Raw genomic sequence first — 16,537 nt, forward strand, 5'->3', positions numbered from 1 at the left:
CTCGGGCAGTTGTTGTTGCCATCCTGTACTTGTCCCGCAGGTGTGATGTTTAGATGTACCGATCCTGTGCAGGTGTTGTTACACATGGTCTGCCACTGTGAGGACGATCAGCTGTCCGTCCTGTCTCCCTGTAGCGCTGTATATCTCGCAGTATTTATTGCCCTGGCCACATCTGCAGTCCTCATGCCTCCTTGCAGCATGCTTAAGGCACGCTCACGCAGATGAGCAGGGACCCTGGGCATCTTTCTTTTGGTGTTTTTCAGAGTCAGTAGAAAGGCCTCTTTAGTGTCCTAAGTTTTCATAACTGTGACCTTAATTGCCTACCGTCTTTAAGCTGTTAGTGTCTTAATGATCGTTCCACAGGTGCATGTTCATTTATTGTTTATGATTCATTGAACAAGCATGGGAAACAGTGTTTAAACCCTTTACAATGACGATCTGTGAAGTTCTTTGGATTTTTAGGAATTATCTTTGAATGACAGGGTCCTGATAAAGGGACGTTTCTTTTTTTGCTGAGTTTAGGTATACAGTGTCCCATTATCAGCAACCATCACTCCTGTGTTCCAATGCCACGTTGTGTTAGCTAATCCAAGTTTATAATTTTAAAAGGCTAATTGATCATTAGAAAACCCTTTTTCAATTATGTTAGCACAGCTGAAAACTGTTGTTCTGATTAAAGAAGCAATATAACTGGCCTTCTTTAGACTAGTTGAGTATCTGAAGCATCAGCAATTGTGGGTTCGATTACAGGCTCAAAATGGCCAGAAACAAAGTGCTTTCTTCTGAAACTCGTCAGTCTATTCTTGTTCTGAGAAATGAAGGCTATTCCATGCGAGAAATTGCCAAGAAACTGAAGATCTCGTACAACGCTGTGTACTACTCCCTTCACAGAACAGCGCAAACTGGCTCTAACCAGAATAGAAAGAGGAGTGGGAGGCCCCGGTGCACAACTGAGCAAGAGGACAAGTACATTAGAGTGTCTAGTTTGAGAAACAGACGCCTCACAAGTCCTCAACTGGCAGCTTCATTAAATGGTACCCGCAAAACACCAGTCTCATTGTCAACAGTAAAGGGGGTGACTCCGGGATGCTTGGAAGGCAAAACGCAGGAACTTCCTGTGACGCGGATGCACCGGCACATGGAAGTACGTGTCATTTAGGTCTATGCTTATACAAAAGTCTTTGTTGTGTACACATTCCAGCAGACGTTTTGTCGTAAGCATTCGAAAGGGTCGTTTGGCTAGATCCAATATTGGCCTCATTCCCCCCGTCTTTTTTGGCAATAGGAAGTAGGGTGAATATAGCGTGTGGAGCGGCTGCTCTCTCTGGTGCTGCAGGAGGCGCGAGAGGTGCTGGAGGGGCGGGGCCCATCCGGCCCACCGAGGTGCTGCGGTTCGACGGGCTCTCCGTCTGGCTGTAGACCCAGGTCTACTAGAGACAGTGAAGCTGGGAGGCTCTCTGGGAAGTGATCTAGACCCTCCTGCCAATGGCAGGTGTATAGATAGCTGCTTCCTCTGTCTTCAGGGCGGCTTTGTCGGATTCCTTCATGGCCGTCAAAGACAGCCTGAGGTGTCACTCCGCGACCACCGAAATGGCCATGGACCTCCCCACACACACAGCCAACGCCTGGGTGAGATGAAGTATGGCGCCGGAAATTCTCGACGCCTCTTATATCTCCTCTCCTGACAGCTCAGTCTTACCCGTGGTGAGAAGGGACAGAGAGGCTGCCAGAAGGGCAATATTATTCGCTGCTGCTACAGCCTGGACATCTAGTGCAAAATACTTATTTACCAGCTGAGCTGTGAGCATGTCCTTTGTTGTAGGTAGAGTGGGTTTTCTGGGCGACGGCCAGGAGCTCGTACCCGGGACGAGGTACGCAGCCATGGTGTCCTCGAGCCTGGGGATCCCCTGGGGTCGTCTGCCGTCCACTCTGGTGAATGGGGTGTAAGCTTTTTGCCGGCTCCCAGTGGCACCACCGCCCTTTTTGGTCTAGAGTAGGGGCCGCCCTCCATCATATCTACTTCCAGGTTGGAGGGAATGGGGGGGCAGCGTGATCTCCAGCCGGCTCACAGCTCGCTCAATGAGCCCTGGAAAATCAGAGCGCAGAGAGGCTGTTGCGTAGGAGGGGGCTGCTGAAATTTCAGAGCCCGTCTCTTCCTCGCCCAAGGATGAGAAAAACCTTGCACTCTCTATAGGGTGGGGGGGTTCGAGAGAAAAATCCACACACTTCCCAATATCCTCGTCTTCTCTAGAGGCGACATGCTAGGGCATTCCGGGGGATCTGTGAGGCCGCCTCTAGCGTGCTGTGATCCTAGGCACACGAAACATAGTCCACAGTCGCCATAGTGGAGCAGCGACACTGAGCTCATAAAAGAGCTTTTGGGTTGGGTGGAAATGGTGTGCTCATTTAGACTTATCTTCTCTCTTCTCTTCTCACCTTCAGTCCAGTTGCTGAAGATAATGGAGGCTGATTGAGGGGAAGCATCTCCTTATATAGACATCTGTACTCCCATTTCCTGCAGTTGTGTGCATAGTTTTCTCTCAGGCTATTCGCTGCCTAGGCAGCAGGGAAAACCACTAGGAGCAGAGCTCCCCTATGGGGTGGAGCTCCACGATTTAGAACATGAATCATGATCTGTGGTTGAAAATATGCTGCGTTCAAAACAACTGGGAATTCGAAAAAATACGAGGTCAAACCATGATGTCAGTGATCCTCAGGTCGGAAAGTCGGAGCTCTAGAAATAGGCCCGAGTTCCCGAATTGGAAGAGTTAAATGACCACTCAAACCATTTTTTTCCCCCCATTTCTTTTCAGATTACCCGTTGTTTTGAACGCACTGAAGTCTGAGATTTCTGAGTTCCAAGCTCTCAGTAGTTTTAAACGTGGCATTAATTCTACATTTCAGCCTAATGACATTCTACCGCGGGTGCCAGGAGTGGAGACGGCCAGTGTCACTATCAAATCAAATTTTCTATCAAATACATTTTTTTTGTCACGTGCGGAACACAACAGGTGTAGACCTTGCCGTGAAATGCTTACTTACGAGCCCTTGACCTACAATGCAGTTCAAGAAATAGTTAAAATATTATTTACCAAATAAAGTAAAAAATACAATAAAAAGTAACACAATAAAATATCAATAACGAGGCTATATACAGGGACTACCGGTACCGAGTCAATGCGCATGGATACATAAGTCAATGGACTAAAGATGAGCTTCCACCATATTGTTTTCACCTGTCAAGTCTTTCCAATCAGTGCAGGTGAAGGGGACGAGAGGACAGATTTTTAAGCAATTGAGGCAAGCAAACAAATTGAAATTGTGCTTTGTCTAACTACTGTTATGCACCTTATTAAAGTGGCAATCTGCTATTGGTACATACATTTTTGGACTTTTGAATGAGTTATATATACACCCATTGATTCTTAAAGACAATAAATTCTAATTGTACTATGAGATTACTTCAACTGTCAACCCCATCAGAACCCAAAATATAAGCTAGTTTTATTCCATTGTTTTTAAATGTGTAATGGTAAACAAACACTGTATAGCCTCAAACCATTGCTAAAACTATCATTTCTATATCATGGATGGTGGTGCATCCATCGCTCTGTCTATAAATGTGAGTGTTGTTACATTTTTCCAGCCCCACCCCTCAGCTGTTTACCAAATCTAGTGGTGCCCACTTTGTTGTTCGAAACTGAATATGATGGCTGCGTTCACACAGGCAGCCCAATTCTGAACTTCTTTTCACCAATTGGTCTTCTGACCAATCAGATCAGCTCTGAAAAAGATATGATGTGATTGGTCAAAAGACCAATTAGTGAATGAAAAATCAGAATGCAGCTGCCAGTGTAAACTCAGCATTTGTGACTTTCTGAAAAAATTGCCCCTCCCCTTAATATCTCATGCTGTTTAGTTTCACTTTCTCTTTCTCTTAGAACAAATCACTTCAAACCACAACTGCAATACAGTCAACAGAAAATAATCCCACAGCTGCAGGGTAAGTCTATTTTCCTCATTTCATTTGACAATTCATGTTCAATATGAACACCATAACTATAATTTACAGTTGGGTGGGTGTCATGAAAGGTTTTGTGATAAGTTAATAAAAACCCATGGCTATATGGGGTAAATCTACTTTTCTCATATCCTTTAATTGACAATTCATGTTCAATATGAACACCATCACTATCATTTACAGTTGGGTGGGTGTCATGAAAGGTTTTGTGATCATTTAGTATTCTATGTCTACAACAGGAATAAAACAGTACACATGGTTAAGTGGAAACTGGTAGTGCAGAATTTAATGGAATGTTTTTTAGATGAGTAATTCTATGAATGTAGAAAAGAACAGAGGCAGTAAGTACTTTTACAATAATACATTGCTTTCACTTTCTAATTCCAAGAAATCATGTTGTCCAGTGGAAGGACTGAGGTGGTAAAGTACTCTAGAGCTGGATATTGTGAAAGATTAGAGAGTGAAAGTGAAAGTTTAGAATGTGAAATAGCTTCACGCTGATGTATGCAGTTCGCACCATGGAGAAAGATCAAATCAAATGTTATTGGTTGCATACATATATTTAGCAGATTTTATTGCTGGTGTAGCGAAATACTTATGTTCCTAACTCCAACAGTGCAGTAATATCGGTTTGCACACTGGTTGTTGTACATGTTTCCCTATCCTGAATGTATATATCTAGACTAATAAACCCCTTTGTCTGTTCATTCACTTTCTATAGATCCACGTTGGAACGGAGAGGTAATTTTCAACAGGACTCTTTTGTATAATGTAATATTTTGATGAAGGGGTGCATTATAAAGTAAATTGTTAAACCTATGTAAGAAATTGTAATAGATACTGGAAACTTGTAATAACAACTTCTCAACATAAGCTATCTTTTATACAAAATGCACACACCCCCTCTTTCCTTTGGACATATGCTGGTCTCATTAGACACCAACCACCGACACACACAACTCCCCTCCCCCATGACAACCACAGACACACACAACTCAAGGTTGGAGCACAAGACAAGGAACTATCTCAAGAACCAATGGAACGTTGATACCAGGCCTGATCAGGACTACCCACGACCCAGATCGACCAATCAGAAGGCCAGACTACAAGATCAACCTACTTTGCTTGATGCCTATATAATCTGTATGAACTGTTTAGAGCGGTCTCTTTCCCGACGATTCCATACGAGTCAGACAGAAGGGGCCGTGCTGCACGATATACTAAGATATTTTTACATGTGATTAAACGGCCTTATTATACAAATATCCACCTCGTCCTATGTCTCCACTTGATCTCCTGTCTCCAGTAAACGATTTATCAACAAAACTTGGTAGCAGAGGATGGTTATAGACACCTTTGAATTCGGTCCATAGAAAATTGATCAGACAGGAGACGTGTGGGAGAAAGATTCCAGAAGGAGAGGTGACCTGTCCGAAGGAGATATCGCGATTCAACTCACCCAGGAAACTGATCAAAGAGCTCGAAACTATAAGGTAAGCAGATGCCTGTTTAATCAAAATCTGTATATTGTATTATAGCCAATATCTAAATTGTGATCAGGATTACTGGGGTGAGTGTGAATTGTTGTTAAATTTATGTGGAATTGTTTAGAATCTAAGGCATTGTGTAAAGATATCTAAGTATTAATAGGTCAAAGACTTGTTCACATAGTCTGGCACTAGTAGATATGCTGATCTATTAGGTGTACAGTGAGGAATAAGCTTTATAAGGACTCATATAGACGGGCCATAGGTGAAAGTTGACAGTCTAGGGGTTACCGTGAGGAGTCCACAAAATAAAAATAAAAAAGGGGATTCACACAGTCGGGCCATAGCTGACAGTCGATTAGCTAGGGGTTACCGTGAAGAATCCATAATTAAGAGATGAGATCCAGATAGCCGGGCAATAGTTGGATTGGCAAATCAACTAGGTGTTACCGTGAGGACCCATAAAAAAATATAAAAATTAAAATACGGTTCATATAGTCGGGCAATAGCTATTTAGCTAGGTGTTACCGTGAGGAATCTAATGTGATATTGTATGTTCAAGTTGTGTTGGCGCAATGTGGGTGATTGAACGTTCCACGAGACCGATTGCTACTAATTAGCCATATGCTAAGTTGAGGCTGTGTTTAAAGTGACCGCCGAGTCAGAATGTGTGAGCTGCTGTGAAGCAGCTATTTTGTGCTGATAAGTTGACTTGATTTTTTCCCTCTCGTGCTGCTGGGTTTGCCTTAAGGACTAGAAATCATTTGATAATTATTCTAGAAGCGCTAGGATACACTAATATATTGTCCCAAAAAGACACGTTTGAAATACTTTGGGAAAGTATTTAATTAATTAGTTGAATATTGTAATAATAATATTTTTTGAGAAAAATGAGTCCTAGAATTAATTAAATAATTATTTTAGAAGCGCTAGAATATACTAGTATATTGTCCCAAAAGGATATTTCTGAAATGTTTTGGCAAAGTATTTAATTAATCGAAAAAGTTAAAATTAATCGAAAAAGTTAAAAGTAATAATAACTTTTGAATAAAAGTTCCTAAAATTGCCATTCCAATTATTATAGAAGCGCTTGAATTCACTAATATATTGTTCCAAAAGGATATTGCCGAAATACTTTGGCAAAGTATTTAATTCATCGAAAAAGTGAAAACCAAAAATAACTTTTTGGAAATAGTTCCTAAAATCTTTATTCCAATTATTTTAGGAGTGCTTGAATATACTAATATATGGTTCCAAAAGGATATAGTTGAAATAATGTGAAAACGGGAAAAAAAAAATAGAATAGATCCAGATATAGCTTAATTACAAAATGGCCACGACCACCGTCCCCAAACACAAATTCAATGAATACTTAGATCAGAGAATGAAGGACAGAGCAGGGGGGAGAATACAATATAAAGCCATTAAAAAGGTCTGGGAAGAAGTGAGGCTAAAATGGACGCAGGCAGGTTACCTTAGTGGGGCGGCCCCATCAAAAGGGCAACTCCTCACTATGGAGAAAGAATTAGAGGAAGTAGTGAAGGAAGGGATAGAAAGTGAAATTGAAAGGAATAAGAACCACTTATTCACAAAGGAAGGTACAAAACATAGGGAGAAAGCAGAGGCAGAACTAAAAATAGGCATGTGGGCAATTGAAGAAATCAGAAGAGCACTCCCTTACAGGAAACCTGACATGATGGGGGTGGTCACTGGAGCCCTAACTGACACCAAAGAGGGCAGGCCCAACAATAATGACGCCCCACCTACCACCACAGCAGCCCCATCGGCCCCAACCCATCTCAGGGGCACTGTGGGGTTAATGGCACTTCCCCAGGCTCAGTTCAACTCCCATGTGCATCACCACATCACCCAATACAACAAGGATAAGGGAGGGGCGGAAACACAAGTCCAGTCCCTACAGGTACTACTTTTGAAACTGCAACTGAAAGAGGCTCAGAAGGGGGAGAAACCCAAGAAACAGATGGTGGCTGAAGACCAACAAGAAATCTCACAAATTATTGAAAAAACTGTTTCCCGAATGATACAGCAACAACAACTACCCATCTTCACCCAGCAGGGACCACCTATACACCCACCCCAGGAGCAGCCATTCCAACTGCCGTATGCCTACCCGCTTCAGCCATACCCTTCGTCGGAACCATCACTACAACCCTACTACCCACTACCACAATCAAACTATTCACCCACATGGGGACAGCCCCAGAGGTACTCTGGATCTTATGGAAGCTGTCATAATTGTAAACAAGCTGGGCACATGGTGCGACAGTGTCCGCACCCAATAACCCCGGCCCAAAGCCAGTTTCTGGCCAATAGGGGACGAGGATACGCCCCTAGACCAAGAGGGGGAGTCAGGCCAATGATGTATCAACCACGTGCGGCCCTTCAACCCGCATACAACCACCCGAATCTAGACCCAAATCAGCAATCACCTCCCCCTTTCCAGGGCATGTCTGACGAATATGCCCCATGGCCCTGAAGCTGGCCACCACTAACCTACACTCATCATTGACCTGGACTACTGAAGCATCAAAGGCTTTTGCACTCTTGAAAACAGATCTCTAAGTGGCAGCAGCCTTAACAGCACCTGACTAAAAAAAAAAAACGAGTTCCATCTGGATGTTTCTGAAAGGGAAGGATTTACATCATCCATCCTTTTCCAGAACTAAGAGGGGGAGAGTAGAGTGTTGATGTATCACTCCTCCAAACTGGACCACATTGAACTAGGACAAACCACATGCTCCAGGTATGTGGCTGCAGTGGCAAAAGCTATTGGAAAAAACAGCTCATCTGGTAATGTGCCATCCATTGGAAATCCACACCCACCATGGAGTTGCAGCATATCTGATGTGCAAAGAATTCACGTTCAGCACTGTTTAAAAAAATAAAATAATAATAATAATAATCAAAAAATCAAAAATAACCTTTTGGTAATGGTAGACAGGTTTTCCAAATGGGTCGAGGCAATACCAACAGCACGTGAGGATGCCAGGTCAGTCATTAAGTGGCTGCAGACTGAACTCATACCAAGGTATGGAGTTCCAAGGCAAATCCGATCCGACAAACGGGTCCCATTTCAGTAACCAACACCTGAGACAGGTGGAGGAAAGATTGGGTATTGTGCACAAGTTTGGGTTAGTGTACAGGCCACAATCTCAAAAGCCTCGTGAAACGCGCCAATCAAATGTATGTGCAGGTTTGAAGTTGATTTGGGTTGAAGCCCTGCCCCTGGCATTGATGGCCATGAGAGCCTCGCCAGGTGCAGGCACCCATCTCTCTCCTCATGAGATAATGACTGGTAGAGTCATGCTTGGTCCACCAAGGGAGGGAGGTCATATGCCCGCCCTTGATGTACAACAAATTGTAATGTCTGATAATTGACGGAACTTTCTGCAGCTCTCTCCACACAGATTCACAAGGTCCAAGAACGGGAGCTGACGGGAGATCCGCCACCACTGAAGGTAAAAAAATTGGTGACTGGGTGGGGTTAAAGTCCACAAGAGAAAGTGGCTAGAACCCAGGTGGACTGGACCGTACGAAGTGAGGGAGGTTACTTCACACTCAGTCCAGGTCAAAGGTAAATCAGGCGCACCTTGGCACCACCTCACACATTGCACTCCAGCCCCAATCCCTTCTAGAACACTGACAGAAGTCAGAGCTGATTTAAACAGCTTAAATTCGATTCCAAATGAAGACATTCCTGACTCAGGTGATGCGGCATCAAACTCCGCCTCCCCTGAAAAAGGAACCTCGCCCAGTTAGAGGGACATTTCTCCCTCCCTGGGCAAGGCTAGGGATATCTGGCCCCTTATTTGTGATATTCCTACTGATATTTGGGGTGTCCCTGGGCACTTTCACATGGTTAATAGAATAACTATAACCGGATCCCCATGGATGTATGTCACGGACACTCTAGTCTAACTAGGTAGAAACAGATTAAAAAAATCAAAAAAATCAAAATTTAGAAAACAATAGTTAAAATAAGAAACTAATATGGCTCAAATTGAGAAGGTTGAATAAGAGCGGGTGGAGAGCTGTGCAGAGAATGGACAGAAGATGGCAGTATTGCAGCACTCAACGGTCTCCCAGCCGACGGGGGGCCTGGTTGAGTGCTGGTGACATAATTTTGTTTTTTGGAGTAAACATTAAGGTTAAGGGTTTCCGTGTTCCCAGAGATAAGATATCTTAAAGGAGTACACTTATATATATATATTAGGAGGATTATTTTCTGAGTTTTATTAGACAAGGGATTTTTTAAGATAAAGGGTTCTTTTAGTATGTCTAGATATAGTATGGAACACGAATGTAAGGAGGTGATGTAACCTTTTGACCTATCTTCATTGCATTTTCATGTGGTTTGATCACCCACGGGGAAATGTAGTGAGGATAATGAAATTGTGGTCATTTGGAATACTAATTTTGAGGTAAATTGATTATAATAGAGTTTATAACTCTTGACCATAATTGCAATTAACCTCAGAGGAGTTAGGTTTCTGTTTTTAAACATTGGCTATGACGGTTTTGAATGGGCTGTTATTCCTTTTGCTAATCTTACCTAAGTCATTATTAAGAGTAGGTAAGGTTGATACCTGGCCAGAGCCAGGTATCAAACGGGAGAGGGGTACATGGTGGTCTAGGATAGGATTGGGGCCTATTGGATAATAAACGAATTAAAAATTACAAATTACTAGCTAACAAATGGGTATAGAAGTTAAATATATAATCAGATAGAACAAATGAGAAACTGTTTGTTAGCCAAACCTGTAGGTCCAGGATTCTATGCGTTGCAGGGGAAATTAAAGGAGAAGGTGAATCACTCGACCTGGGGGCATATCGCACTTGGAGGGTGAGACACACTGACACTGCCGAATGATCACAGAGTTAAGGAGAAGAACCGTTGCTAATAGAGCTCGGGGATCAACTCCTTAATGAAGAATCCCTGACCCCGACCTCTCAACACTGTGTACGTTCATAGAAGTGAAAGTGTTGTTTGATCTCTGGCTGATGATGTGTTCTCTGGGAGAGGGTGGGGTTTTACAGGACTGCTTGTAGTCCTGAGCTGTCTGATTAGGATACAATGGGGATGTTACCACCACAGTGCTGCCAGAACCACCACCAGTTCCAACGGACCAGGGTTCAGCCGGCCTCCTCCACCACTTCAAGACCAAGTCCCACACCACCACCTAAGCTCTCCAATCCGGTACAGGTAATAAATATAAAAGACATCTCAGATAGTGAACAATTGGGGACTGAAACTGGTTATGAGAAAAGGAGAATATGTGGTTGGCCTACAAAACACTTAATAGAAAGGACTGTGTCGTATGTGGACATGCCAGACCTATTCTGGCTGCTCACCCATTTGCCCTAAGTAATGGGGAAGGTTGGATGTGTATATCGGAAAGTTTAAGCCAAATTCAACCCTGTGTAAAACTCTGAGTTTTGTGTTCCCAGAAGTCCCTCCCCAGAAGGTACCGTGGGGAGTTAAGGCATATGGGGGATATTACAGCTGTATCACTGGTACAGGTAGGGGTATAGACTATGGGAGGCTCCCTACTACTACCTGCATCACTAATGTCACTATTAACTAGAGGTGTTGCTGATGTATGGTGGATGTGTGGACCTGCCAGGCGGTTGACCCCATTTTGAAAGGAAATTGTCGTTGCACATGTGTTTTGGCCAGTCTGATACCACCATTGCCTATTATTGAGGTTATAGCTAACCAACTTCTGGGAGCTGCACATGACACAGAGACTCGGTACCAACTCAGGAGACGGCAGAACCGTGACGCTCCTTGGTCCGAGGGTACAGATAACATGCACACCAACCTGTTGGGGTCCCAATAGGGGTCCCCCACGAATACCAGACATCAAACAGGAATGATGGCCTGTGGCATTTATTGCCCATTTTTGGCCCAGCTATTGTTGATGCTAAGCAGAATGCCTGGATCAATTATATCTACTATAATCTACAATGATTTGTTAACTACACCCACACAGTACTTACGGGGATGGCTGAACGATTGGATGCTACCTCTCAAACCAGTAGACAAAATAGACTAGAACTGGACATGATTCTGGCCAACCAGGGAGGTGTATGTAAAATGATTGGAGAACAGTGTTGCACGTTTGTTCCTAACAATACTAGTCCGGATGGGAGCATTTCAAAAGCTCTGAGTGGGTTGGCAAGGTTATTAGTGGAGATGAAGGGTCTTGCAGGTGTGGAGGAGAGTGGACTGTTCCCCTGGCTGGGTGGTTGGTTTGGTAAGTACACTACAATGATGGTTACTGGATTTCTGACTCTAGTTGTTGTTTTTCTTATGCTCATGTGCTGTGCTGCCTGTATCATACCTTGTTTGAAGAAGTCTGTTACAGATGTGGCAAGGAGGCTGATACGGAATCAAGCTTTCGCAGGAGAGTGGGCCTGACAGAGGAGGACCCTTGGTTTGCTGTAGTGGAGGTTGTCGAATGAATAAAAAGTGATGTTTGTCCTCCCTGTTGTGAAGGTTTGAAGTTCCCGGGTGGCGACGAGCTCACCTGGTACAGGTTGTATAGAGGGATGGACCTGAGGGTTTAACATTTTCTCGTTTTTTGGTTAATAATGTGGGATTTTGGACTCAACAAGGCTTTGAGGCGGTCCATGGACAATTGGCAGCTACATCCCTGATGGCATTTTAAAATAGAATCACGGTTGATATGTTATTGGCAGAACGGGGGGGGGTCTGTGCCATGTTTGGTGAACATTGTTGTACTTTCATTCCCAACAACACAGCTACGGATGGGAGTCTGACTGTAGCATTTGAGGGACTTCGTACCCTTAATGGCATTCTTGTACTTTGTGGATGCTGTTGCATTCCATGTGCGCGGACGCTTGCTAGCCGTGTTATCACTGCCGCCATAGACCCTAATCAGGAAAGGGCCCAAATGTTCCCATTGCTTGATGATGGGGAAGCTGGACTTGTCTATCTATTTGAGGACTAAGAAACTTTTATGTCACGTCTCTTGTGAGACGTGAAGAGGGGGAATCAAAATTTGTCTTCTGACAAATTTTATCCCATAGCTTTGTTTTTTTTATACTTTTATGTCACGTCTCTTGTGAGACGTGAAGAGGGGGAATCAAAATTTGTCTTCTGACAAATTTTAACTAGTTTATTCACGTCTATAAGACGTGAAGAGGGGGATTTGTAAGAAATTGTAATAGATACTGGAAACTTGTAATAACAACTTCTCAACATAAGCTATCTTTTATACAAAATGCACACACCCCCTCTTTCCTTTGGACATATGCTGGTCTCATTAGACACCAACCACCGACACACACAACTCCCCTCCCCCATGACAACCACAGACACACACAACTCAAGGTTGGAGCACAAGACAAGGAACTATCTCAAGAACCAATGGAACGTTGATACCAGGCCTGATCAGGACTACCCACGACCCAGATCGACCAATCAGAAGGCCAGACTACAAGATCAACCTACTTTGCTTGATGCCTATATAATCTGTATGAACTGTTTAGAGCGGTCTCTTTCCCGACGATTCCATACGAGTCAGACAGAAGGGGCCGTGCTGCACGATATACTAAGATATTTTTACATGTGATTAAACGGCCTTATTATACAAATATCCACCTCGTCCTATGTCTCCACTTGATCTCCTGTCTCCAGTAAACGATTTATCAACACCTACAATACTGTTATAGCTGTCTGAACTATGAACATTGTTCCAATTAACACCAACATTAATACTTTTATCAATGACCTTTTTGATTTATCTTTCTTGTCTAAGTAGCACACGAGATGAAATACTACACAGTTGAGACTGGCAATACTTTGGATTCTCATATTCAGTTTATGAGACAAGTCAACAACACCACAAGATGTTTTACGGAAGTCAAGTCGCCAGTGGAGAGTGATGTCATCATGGCTTTCTGTCCCATCGTCTCCTGCGCCAGGACTGATATTGAAGCAGCACTACAACAGATTCCAAGTACAGTAACTCATCCCAAATATGACTTCCCAAGCAATGTTATTTCCTTCTCAACCAGATATTCTTTTTCCACACCAGATTTACTCAAAATGTACCAATGGCATAAATAGTTTATTTGAGAGTTTTATTGGTTTATTTTGACGTATTCCCTTATTCTCTTGACAGCTGGTAAAGATGTCATTCTGGTAGTGCTGCATCACACCTTCAACCCAGACTACACTGTACCTGACAGCAGCAGACTAGTGACCAGAAGTGATGTAATACTCACAGTGGACTGTCTGTTCCATGAGAGCCAGGGAGGACTACTGAACTGTCCTCGCAATGATGCAGCAGTCAGCAGGGTTCTGAGGAAGCTGAACATACAGCCAAAGGTAGCTACCCCTAATTCAAGGTTCAGGGAGGACCACTCTCCCTATTCTCCCTGCAACAGCCTCTGCTGTATGGTTACAACCATGTTCAATAACTGTCAATCAATAACTTTAAATATCACAAAATGCAAAACCATATAGTTAACCAAAGTATTTTATTACACAGGGTCTGATAGTGTAAGAGAAAATCAATGGTTGTAGTATGAATCAAATATGAGTATTTGTAATGAGTGTTTCTATAGATTGGAGCTGAAGAATGAATCAGAATCCCTGAGCAGAGTCACTTTGTTACTGAACTCTATAGCTGTCACACAGATTGTGATTGGTGTTTTTGTATCAATGAATCATCATTTTGAGTACAGCATCTCCCTGTATTTAATGTACTGGATAATCTTTCTTCTTTTTCTCTTCAAACAGACCAGCCTTGATGCCGTTCTAGTTGTGATTCAGAGCTGTGTAACGGTGTTGTGGCAGAATTTGGGGTGAGCTGTTGTAACTTCTCAATGGATATGTTCTGTGTTGGACTGTGATGTTATGCCTTTCATACAGTAGACTCCTGGTATGTCTGCACCCTAACACAAGGCCATTGTGTTCCAGAACTGTTGCTTGTATAAAGAACTGTTGTGTAAACAATATGATTGTATGATCACCTCCCACTATATAAGAAACATCAAACCATTTATTCTTTGAGTTCTTCCCTGTGAAATCAGAGATAGATCTCCCCTGCAGCTGCTTGACCAAAGATGTTTCTATTATGTCATTAAATAGTCTCTGCCTTAATCTTTGGATTGAATGCTGGTTGCTGTACATGTTTCCTATCCTGAATGTATATATCTAGACTACTAAACCCCTTTGTCTGTTCATTCACTTTCTATAGATCCATGTTGGAACACAGAGGTAATTTTCAACAGGGCTCTTTTATTTTATATTTATATGAAGGGGTGCATTATAAAGTAAATGGTTAAACCTACAATACTCTTTTAGCTGACTGAACTATGAACCAACTATCCATTGTGCCAATTAACAAAAACATTAACTTTTATCAATGACCTTTCTGACCTTAAAATCAGTGGAACACGAGATTAAGTACTACACAGTTGAGACTGGCAATACTTTGGATTCTCATATTCAGTTTATGAGACGACTCAACAACACCACAAGATGTTTTACGGAAGTCGAGTCGCCAGTGGAGAGTGATGTCATCATGGCTTTCTGTCCCATCGTCTCCCACGCCGGGACTGATATTGAAGCAGCACTACAACAGATTCCAAGTACAGTAACTCATCCCAAATATGGCTTCCCAAGCAATGTTATTTCCTTCTATACCAGATATTCTCTTTCCACACCAGTTTTCCTAAAATGTACCAAAGGCATAAATGACATTACTAAATAGTTTATTTGAGAGGCTTATTGGTTTATTTTGACGTATTCCCTCCTTCTCTTGACAGCTGGTAAAGATGTCATTCTGGTAGTGCTGCATCACACCTTCAACCCAGACTACACTGTACCTGACAGCAGCAGACTAGTGACCAGAAGTGATGTAATACTCACAGTGGACTGTCTGTTCCATGAGAGCCAGAGAGGACTACTGAACTGTCCTCGCAATGATGCAGCAGTCAAACAGATTAGGCTGAAGCTTGACATGGTATGATGTCAATTAATCATCATTTTGAATGCAGTATTTCTGTATTTGATGTACTCATTTTCACTCTCCTTTATTTTACAGATCAGAAGTCGTGACTTTCTAGCTAGGATTCTAAACATTGTCATGGTATATCAAATCATTCCAAATGATAAAACTACAGATGTAGGATCTTAATTTGATCACTCTTTTGTTGCTGAAATGCAAACTAGTAGTGTATTTGCGTTTTAAAAAGGCTTCTAAAGTTTGTAATTTCCACAATGAAATGTCAGACTTGATTTGCCCTAACAAAGAATATCAACCTCTACAAAAATGTCCATTAACTATAATCCACATAACAATTCACATTTGCTGTTGCTGCAGGATTATTTTCCTGATGTAGTAAACTGGCTCAAATTAAGATTCTACATCTGTATACACTTAGTATACCAAACATGAGGAACACCTTTCTATTATTGAGTTGCTACAGTATATAATGCTGTCAAATATTTGCCAGATGATTAAACTGTATATTATACATGTGCCTCTTCAGGAAGACACTTAAAAAAAGAAAAGAAAAATAGAAGTGACATTTTTGGTTGGTGTCTGTCATAATGGAGCTGTTAAATAAGAGTCAGTACTGCTGTGGATCTCACACAAGTCATTATTCTCTTTCCAGTGGCCAGTGTCTTCAGTCTACAGCTACCTCTGTACACAGCTTTCATATGTGAAGCGGCGCTTCTGGGACAATAATTAGGTTCAAAGTAGGTTGTCATTCATGTGGTCATTGTAATTAGAGTAACCGTCACAGGTCAAATCAGGACCACTAACATGTTGTGTTTCATGTTTTCTAATCTTTTCAAGATCCATGTCCCTCTTCAAGACCTCGTTCCAGAAGTGATTAAAGCAGTTCCACTTTTGTACCAACAATGAAGACATGCTAATTGTTTTTATGGATTACATCTTTAATTTCATGGCCTACTTAAGAAAATGTCTTTACTTTTGATGTTAAGAGCACTTGCAGTTGTAATGTA

General features: G+C 42.4%; 1 protein-coding gene across 1 annotated transcript in view; it reads left to right on the top strand.

Annotated features, from left to right (window-relative positions):
• The window catches only part of LOC120033307, a 55,930-nt gene extending 39,655 nt beyond the window's left edge, over positions 1-16,275 (top strand). Inside the window, exons 24-29 of the mRNA XM_038979588.1 lie at positions 13,680-13,885; positions 14,300-14,364; positions 14,760-14,779; positions 14,953-15,153; positions 15,331-15,527; positions 16,183-16,275. Of these exons, the coding sequence (XP_038835516.1) occupies positions 13,680-13,885; positions 14,300-14,364; positions 14,760-14,779; positions 14,953-15,153; positions 15,331-15,527; positions 16,183-16,260 (767 nt within the window). The 3' untranslated portion in view covers positions 16,261-16,275. The remainder of the gene's footprint in view (positions 1-13,679; positions 13,886-14,299; positions 14,365-14,759; positions 14,780-14,952; positions 15,154-15,330; positions 15,528-16,182) is intronic.
• The last annotated feature ends 262 nt before the right edge of the window (positions 16,276-16,537 follow it).

This window comes from Salvelinus namaycush, chromosome 40 (genome assembly GCF_016432855.1).
Source record: "Salvelinus namaycush isolate Seneca chromosome 40, SaNama_1.0, whole genome shotgun sequence".
NCBI classification, from domain to species: Eukaryota; Metazoa; Chordata; class Actinopteri; order Salmoniformes; family Salmonidae; genus Salvelinus; species Salvelinus namaycush.